We start from the raw sequence: 9,276 nt of genomic DNA, 5'->3' as shown, positions 1-9,276 counted from the left end.
TGGGTAAATCATTCTGGCCCGTCGGTATTTAAGGCCATTGGTCAAATGGTTAATATTTGGCAGATAAGTGTATTTTTTTTCATGGTAGGCAATGAAATGTGCATTGGACCTAATGAACAGTATAGATTAATGGATTAGACTGCTAAGTGTCCAAATGCAATAGAAGTAATAAAACTTACGGTGCTCGGAGAGCAAAGGAGCATCTCTCTTTTTGGAGGGACACCCAAACAGGCCCTAAATATATATTAGCTTGAAATCAAAAAATCCCCATCCAAGGAGAAAAAAAGGACCGAGATGCAGTTAGATAAAAATACCATGGCAGACAACACCAAGCACGAAAAAAGCAATAGTCATAGAATGTTAATATCACTAGAAATTTTCAGCTAGAAATCATAAAACCCACCCCATTCGTACAGACAGCGCACAAATAAACACACAACAATTCTAATCTCAGAATACAGAACGATATCAAACGTGCTCACCAGAACCCCACAGAGGAGAATTCGGACTAGGAAATACCTCAGTCTGCTATCTCTTCCTCCTCTTCCTCCTCATACTCTTCATCATCTGCGGTTGCATCTTGGTATTGCTGATACTCGGCCACCAAGTCATTCATGTTACTCTCAGCCTCAGTGAACTCCATCTCGTCCATGCCTTCTCCAGTATACCAGTGCAAGAAAGCCTTGCGCCTGAACATAGCTGTGAACTGCTCACTGACCCTCCTAAACATCTCCTGGATCGACGTTGAGTTACCAATGAACGTTGATGCCATCTTCAGCCCCTTGGGTGGGATATCACAGACACTGGATTTGACGTTGTTCGGTATCCATTCAACGAAGTAGGAAGAGTTCTTGTTCTGGACGTTGATCATCTGTTCATCAACTTCCTTGGTGCTCATCTTCCCACGGAACATGGCCGAGGCGGTCAGATAGCGGCCATGTCGAGGGTCAGCGGCACACATCATATTCTTAGCATCCCACATCTGCTGGGTAAGCTCTGGCACAGTCAGGGCCCTGTACTGCTGGGAGCCTCTTGATGTCAGGGGTGCAAATCCAACCATGAAGAAGTGGAGACGGGGGAAAGGGATCAGGTTCACCGCAAGCTTCCGGAGGTCCGAGTTTAGTTGGCCAGGGAAACGGAGGCAGCATGTGACACCACTCATTGTGGCAGAGATTAGGTGATTAAGATCACCAACTGAGGCAGGGAGATCAAAAGAAACAGTACATGTTAGACTATGGGAGCATCAATCAGCACACCTTCAATTATCAGAATTATCAATTCAAGTTCTACTAAGGAAAAGATGGACTTAAAAAATAAAATAGCCATCTCATTTGAGACATAGTTTGCACACATCCAGCATGTACTGCTGAATAGAGCCCATGAGCATGCATGTCCAGATTATCCAAACGGTCCATTTCATTGGCACCATTCCTGCGGATGGGCCATTTAGTCTATCTAATTTTCCGATTGAATCCAGACCTTAATTAGTTTCATTTACAACCATCCAAGTGCCATCAATCAACTGATGGAGATCAACCATATGTTTATTGTACCATAGCCCATCCACAATCATTTCCAACAGGTGGATGTTTCAGATCAGGTGGATCTTTCGGATCAGCCAAAAATGCAGCCACACTGGCCACACTCAGACATACATACTAGATGTTGTGTGTTGCAATGCTCACTCATTACAAAAGAAAGAAAGATAAAAATAAAAAAATAAAAATTAATTTTTTATTTTTATTTTAAAAAAAAAAAGAACAATGAACAAACTACTGTTAACAACAATCTGGAAGCATGCTAGAAGATTCCCAACAACTCTTCCTTCTTAAAGCATAAAGGCTAGATTTTGGTCGAAACATGAAAATTACTAGTGTAAAAGAAAATTAAGTTGCAAGTTCAGAACCTCCACAGGTTAATAGAAAGGACAGAGGCATGAACTACCTTAATTATCATCAACTCCTTCAATCTTTTTTCTTCTTATTTTTTATTTTTGAATAATAACTCCTTTAATCTTTATTTCTATGTAAGGCTGCATTTGGTTGCAACAAATATCAATAAGTTTCACTAGGGGTATGGCACGTGCAATGCACATGGAGAGATTATGGGAGAGAAAAACAGGGAGAGACTTGACGTAAAGGTGCAGCTTCACGCATGCAGGCTAGGTGGGCAACCCATACCCACCTTTTTCCGGTTCCGCGACCCACTCAAGCTTTAGACAAGTCTTGTTTTTGGTACAACATCATAACATGATCCAGCATAACAGATGTACAGTGTGGATGTAACAGTTTCATCACAGTAGGCCACACAGAGCCTTTTTTGGCACGGGCTCCCTAATACTTTGTCTTCCGTATGGGCCACATGCAAAGAAGAAGTGGATGCAGGCAACTCTCAAGGAGTTGAAAGTACAAAGATGCCCTCAGGTTGAAGGGCTACACAAATGAAAAACAGGAGTATTTTCCCTCCCACATCTAATTCGAGGGGCAAAAATATCCAAAAGTTACTCACATTACCTATAGTATAGATAATATTTCATGATTAATCACTCTAATTTGGTGCAAAATATCATCAGATTTCAACATATTTGGTTGAAACAAATGCACACTAATATATGCAAAATATCATCAGATTTCAACGTATTTGGTTGAAACAAATGCACCCTAAAATATGCAAATAGAAGCGCTACCTTAAGTATAAAGAAACTTAAGTCAGGCTACCTAAAATAGCAAGGATCCCTCTAAAGAGACGGTGATGAACATGAGGTGCAAGACGGTATTGCCGACAGAAATGAACAAGCAGCAGTGCATAAAGAAAACCCAATACGCTCTGTCATAAGCAGGAGATGTGCCATCTTGGAAAGAAACATTCATCATCATCATCATCATTAGCATCAACTAAGCCTTATCCCAAATAATTGGGGTCAACTACACAAATCTTATTCCGACATTCCACAAATGTCATATTGTTCAGATTCATGGTGGAAGTTATAGCATAAGTTTGACACCAGCTGCCAACCTGATGCAAACCTCCTTTATCGGGTTTGGGATTGGCAGCAAGAGCACAAAGCTCTCTCATTGGCGCAATGTAATAGATTATTAATAGGTTTATTACAATCATGCGCTATCTAATAGTCTCTATTACATAGGTTGATTACAACCAACAAATTTTGTGCAGAGTAATATGTGAAAAGTATGCACATGAAGCAAAGTAATTCAGGGCGATGGAATCGCTTCCTTTCGAGAGTTCTAATTATTTGGTCAAACTTCTAAAGCAAATTGTTCAACTTCAGCCAAATTACTTCAGCTTTTTTTTTTTTTTTTTAAAAAAATTTGAAGACTATCTAACAATTCTGATTTCTCCATAAACATAAAGGCAAGAGAAACAATAAACATCCAAGACTGTAAAGTAATTACTAACAGTTACATCATGAAATTTCAACTCACAGGTAGGTGTGGCAAGTTTAAGGGTGCGGAAGCAGATATCATAGAGAGCCTCATTGTCGAGAACCATGCACTCGTCAGCATTCTCAACGAGCTGATGAACAGAAAGAGTGGCATTGTATGGCTCCACAACAGTGTCAGAGACCTTAGGCGAGGGAAAAACAGAGAATGTCAGCATCATGCGATCTGGATACTCCTCTCTGATCTTGGAGATGAGAAGGGTTCCCATGCCAGATCCAGTACCTCCGCCCAAAGAATGACAGACTTGAAATCCTGTTAAATTTTCAAAAACAAATAAATATGTAATTAATGTGTAATAATGAAAGAACGTCATTACACACACAAGCATTGCAGAATTGAAACAACAAATATGATTCTCAGAATGGCTAAATGAAAGAGCCTTGTTACAGAATAAGTAATAAGAAAGAGATGATCCAGTTATGTTGGCAATTAATGCCCAGTTCTGGGCAGAGAGCTAAACAGGAAACGAAATTCTTAATAAGAACAATTATTACCAAGAGGTTTCTACCAAAACTGCTTTGTAACTATACAATGCTTTGATGACAATCTAACTTATACCCGTAGTTTCATGGATCAATGTTTACATTTATTGTTACTCTAAATTTGAGAATGAGATGATTTCAACCATGTGAAGAAACCAATCCACGAGGGAATGTAGGATTCAAGGAGCATGGAATTTAACGATGATGACACATGCTAAGACCAAAATCTAAAATAACAGAAGGAAGAAAGATGTAAATATAGAAATGCAACCTACAAAGCTCTGAAGTTTGATTTTGGTTTATTGTGTCAAGGAGTGATGATACAATGGACTTTGACAACATTGGGTCCCTCGTTATGTTTAGCAACATGTCGATTGAGAGAAATATTGGAGCTGTGAATGAGATAGCCCATCCCAAAAAGGCCCAGCCTAACCATTTCAAAATCTAGGTTCAAACCTAGGACCAGGACATTGACAGAGCTAAACAAACAATGCAGCTCCTCATCTCCAACAAAGCTGTAGACTTGCAAGAAAAATACAGATCGTAGATGGGATGGTAGGCTTGCAGTGGCTAGAGGTCTGTCTCTACCTTCTAGAGAAATTCCAGCACATGGCACACAAACTAGATCTTGAGAAGGCATCCAATGCAGTTGACAGTAACAGTTTTATTACAGATTCTTGATAGCATAGGTTTCAACTGCACGTGCAAATCCTCTCGTACAGTATCAAAGAAATGGTCTGGATGAAGTCCGACTTCTAACGCTAGAGGAATTGGTTGACTTATGAAGCAATAAGGATTTCACTTTATTCCATCAGAAAAAGAAAAAAAATAATAAAATTCCTCCTATACAGAATGATAACTACTGTGCTCTGCTAACTCACACAGTGGCCCTTGACGATATCAACTTCTGACAATCTTGTAGCATTCTTGACCCAACCGCTCCCTTCCCATTCATTTCTATGGCCAAAATCTATCTCGGTTATCATCCAATCTGCTACCAGCTTGGTCGGTTAAGGATTTCCATATTAGCCAGTCTTTCACGCTACTCTAACAGCTTTCACTAAGTTGATGAGTTCTATTGTGAGGCCAAATAACTATTTTTGTCCTATTTTGACCATGCAACAGGAGCATCCCAACTTAGCTAAATAAGTGGAGGGTAGGTTTGTGAAGGTTGTTGTTGTAGATTGGGATGCAATGTCCGACAGCCATGCTCCTCGATTCTGGATAAATCAAATATTGATCCATAGGAGGGTGTATCTAATTCCTGATTTAAAATCTAGCCATCAAAGCATCTGCAAAAATTACCCAAAGGATCAGTATGGATTGACAAATATCAGACATATCACATATATCAAGCCATATGTATAAGTGGGTTCGAGTCCTTACCTCAGTGCTCTGAGGAGTTTCAACACGAGGTCTTGCGTTCGTTACCCATAGGTGGTGAAATCCCACTACCGCGTGCGTGGGTGTGCGTGTCAGGTGCATGTATAAATATTTTTTTTAAAAATAAAAAATAAAAAATAAAAGTCATATATATAAGTTCTAACACAGTAAATACTCTCATATTATTAACTTGTTCAACGATATCAAGATGGAACAAAACCTTGAAACAGCATTTGCAGTTCGGCCATTAAAAGTATCTAATTTCAGGCATACCAAACCACCATAAATTCATGAATCTTCTGTCAACCAACAGTCCTGACATTCATATCTCCAAGTGACCCCATCAGGGTTAGATAATTTGCTTTCACTCATTGATCTAGGCTTATTCTAAATGATGGACTTAGATTTAGTGGGGCCTTGCATTCGAGGTCCATATCGTACTAATACAATGCTCATGCAAGACCACAACAGGAAATCTCAAATACAAGAGCAAGTAGGGAGCAAGATCTAGGCCATTCATCAGTCTGGCCATATGGTGAATGTGCCTAGCGAAAAAATCAGGACAATTCACATTATTGGGGGCCCGCACATAAGCATCAAATATAGACTGCTACTAAATACTTTCTCAACAATCCATTTTCATCTATACTCTTGTGGCATGCTAGTAAAGTCGATCGATCTGATTGTTGAGCCGTGGAACAATGCCAGTGAAAACCATCAAAGAAATGGTCTAGATATCACAACCATGCCACATCGACCCATGTGGGGAGGTTGTTCGTAGCGTTTTACCATTCCTCCCTCCCTACGATTGCCAAAACTGATATCTCCATCGAACATAATCAGACAAATTTCAGACACTGATTCCAAGAAATCCAAAAAATGAAAAGAAAGAAAAGCAGTAAAGGATTTTTAAGAAAGAAAAAAACGGGAAAAAAGAATATTCCAAGAAGAAATTTAAAAAATCACAAAATCCAACACCAAACATCAGATTCCACCAAAACAATCAAAATTAAAATTAAAAAACCACAAATCTGAAAGATACCATATATAATACAATAAAAAATCAAACAAAAATCCAAAAACAGAAGAAAAGAACTAGAAAGACCGAAAATTTCCGAACCTTGCAAGCAATCACAATTCTCGGCTTCCTTCCTAACAACATCAAGAACTGAATCAATCAATTCAGCGCCCTCCGTGTAATGCCCTTTGGCCCAGTTATTCCCGGCGCCCGACTGACCGAAGACGAAGTTATCGGGGCGGAAGATCTGGCCGAAAGGGCCAGACCGGACGGAATCCATGGTGCCGGGCTCGAGATCCATGAGGACGGCACGAGGGACGTAGCGGCCGCCACTGGCCTCATTGTAGTAGACGTTGATGCGCTCAAGCTGGAGATCGGAGTCGCCACTGTACTTGCCGGTGTGATCGATGCCGTGCTCGTCGCAGATCACTTCCCAGAACTTGGCCCCGATCTGGTTGCCGCACTGGCCGCCCTGGATATGGAGGATTTCACGCATTTTCTTGACGGAGATGGATGGAGATTGGACGGAGATTGACGGAGATCTGACGGAAAACTGGACAGAAGACGATGGTGGTCCTGAGAAGGGAAAAGAGAGAGGTGAGGAGAGGGGGTTTGTTAATGGGTATTTATAAGGGGGTTTGGGAATTACCGGAAAAGAGTGCGAGGAAGATAAATGGAAAGGGTACTCGCGCGCGTATTATTCGATTCCTGCAATCTCACCCAACTCGGGGGCTGGGGTGACCGTCGAGTAGGGGTAGCAAAACTCGACCCGACCCGGAACGTTCGGGTTCGGATCTGCGTATTTCGAACATGGCTTCGTTTCAGGTTGGCTTTTTTTAGTGTTAGATATGGATGTCGCCGGTCATGAATTCATGTACATTTTTTCCCGCCAATAACGTTTCCAGCCGCTACCAATGAAGGGCTGATATTTAACCTTCTCATCTATATTTAGACTAATATGTGCAATGCAACCTCTTGTGCCGAACCAGACCAAATCTATTGCCACCTCTACTAACAGGCTTTTCATTAATCATCCCATCTTATGTATGTTTCCTTGCCCAAAAATAGTGGACCGTTAGACTTATGTATGCTTCATTTATAGTATTTGGGTCATTGTAATGGTTGAACAGGGATATGCTGGGTGGGCCCCACAAGATTAAAAAGCGTGGAACAAGCATACAACCGAGCCGCATTAGGTTAACCGACCCGAGGGCTCCAGTAGATTTATTATGCCAACCCGATCTTCTTATAATCCTGTAAGGATCACCCTGAAGTAGCAGCAATATGTCCGAGCCGATCCATCCATCTCCTCTCTTCGACTCGATCCTCTACTTAAACGTGTCATCAATCCACTTACCCATGGGCCCGACTCGAGTCGCTAGGCAGGATCCGAACCAGGAGGTCAAGTCAGATAGGAGCTTGATTAGTGACGTTAATGTATAAAACCAGTAATGCACGACTAGCGATATGCCCGGCGCACAATATCCGAGTAACTGCCGACTACCGCTCCCGCGTAATACTCTTGTGATGGCTATGACCATGCCGAGATTGTCAGACACGTTCACTGTGTCCCTCAGTTATAAATACAGGACATTTTTATAAAATTATGTACGCAAGATCTCGCACCCCCACTCTACTCTACACTGCTTAGACCTAGTTTCCTTAGCCTCACTTTGGCATCGGAAGGTCCCTTGCTTGAGTCAGGGTCTCCTTTGTTTACTGCTCTGTGCAGGAACAGGGTTCACTCTGAGTGCGCAAGGCTTGGTGAGGGTGACCCAAATTTTTGCATCAACACTTGTGCCACTCTAGCACTTGCAAACCGACGCAGTTTGGCTGGAGACGCCAGCACTTGCCAGCTAGCTGCTATTAAAGTTATGTCGAGCCACCATAATGTATGTGTTTTATCCATGTTGTGCATTTATATTGTTAGCTCATTTTAAGGTAGGAATCCAAAAATGAGACAAATTCAAATCTTAAAGGAGATGACACTATTGGAAACCATGGAGATAATGATGCCCACCATTGAAACCTTCCTAAGGCCTACTATAATGTTTGTTTGCCATCCAATCTATTCATAACATCGGGCAAACTTAGATAAAAGAAAGCAAAAATATCATCTTGATCATTAATTCCTGTGATTTACAGAAAGTTTTCAATGGTAAACTTTCAATTCCCAATATTTCTTATGAAGTAGTCTACTTTATATTTGGTAACCTTCCAATCAAACTTCTTATGAAGTAGTCTAGTTGATAATTAGATCCATCTCATTTATTGGCTCCTTCCATAAATGATCAGGCAATGTATTGTTCATTCTCATTGTCATTAATTCTTTCGAAAGCCAATCACAGCAAGTTGCGGGTGATCCATATGGATTTGTATGGTGTATTTGGAGATTTTTGAGTATATACTAATAGGATTCTGCAATAATACAATTAGAGCACAGCGAATGACGCCACGTCATCTACTAAGTGATCAATTGAAGAGCAATTGTGCAAAAGCAGTTACTATGATGGATGAGAGGAGTATAAGCAAAAAAGGGTTAAGACCTGTTAAGGGCCTGTTTGTTCGGATCGATCCCACGATATTAGGAGGGATGGGATCACGATATCCCGGGATATGCGTGACGAGCCAAACAGACCCGGTGAACTTGTCCTGGGATATAAGCAATCCCATGGATCTTAAAATAATCCACTGACATCACCATCATTACCTTAAAATTAATCCCATTCTTGGTTGGACGGATTGGAAGCTAAAATCCAGGGATATGCTAGGCGTGCCAAACAGACACGGTGAACTTGTTTCGGGATATAGCAATCCCATAAATCTTAGACCAATCCACTAACACCACCATCATTACCTTAAAATCCATCCCATCCCTCCTAATCCCGTGGGATTCGCCCCGGCTAAACAGGCCCTAAAGGGTTACGACAAA

At 41.1% G+C, this 9,276-nt stretch overlaps 1 protein-coding gene across 1 annotated transcript; it reads right to left on the bottom strand.

The window, feature by feature from the left end:
* Positions 1 to 331: 331 nt before the first annotated feature.
* Positions 332 to 6,954, bottom strand: LOC131249578 (tubulin beta chain). Its single transcript, XM_058250381.1, has 3 exons — positions 6,447 to 6,954; positions 3,444 to 3,713; positions 332 to 1,194 (listed from the first exon to the last, which is right to left on the bottom strand). The coding sequence occupies exons 1-3, from the start codon at positions 6,838 to 6,840 to the stop codon at positions 521 to 523; spliced, it is 1,338 nt and encodes a 445-aa protein (XP_058106364.1). The 5' UTR covers positions 6,841 to 6,954; the 3' UTR covers positions 332 to 520.
* Positions 6,955 to 9,276: the final 2,322 nt, after the last annotated feature.

The sequence above is a fragment of the Magnolia sinica genome, chromosome 1 (genome assembly GCF_029962835.1).
Source record: "Magnolia sinica isolate HGM2019 chromosome 1, MsV1, whole genome shotgun sequence".
In the NCBI taxonomy this organism is placed as follows: domain Eukaryota; kingdom Viridiplantae; phylum Streptophyta; class Magnoliopsida; order Magnoliales; family Magnoliaceae; genus Magnolia; species Magnolia sinica.
This window is presented reverse-complemented; position numbering and strand designations above follow the sequence as displayed.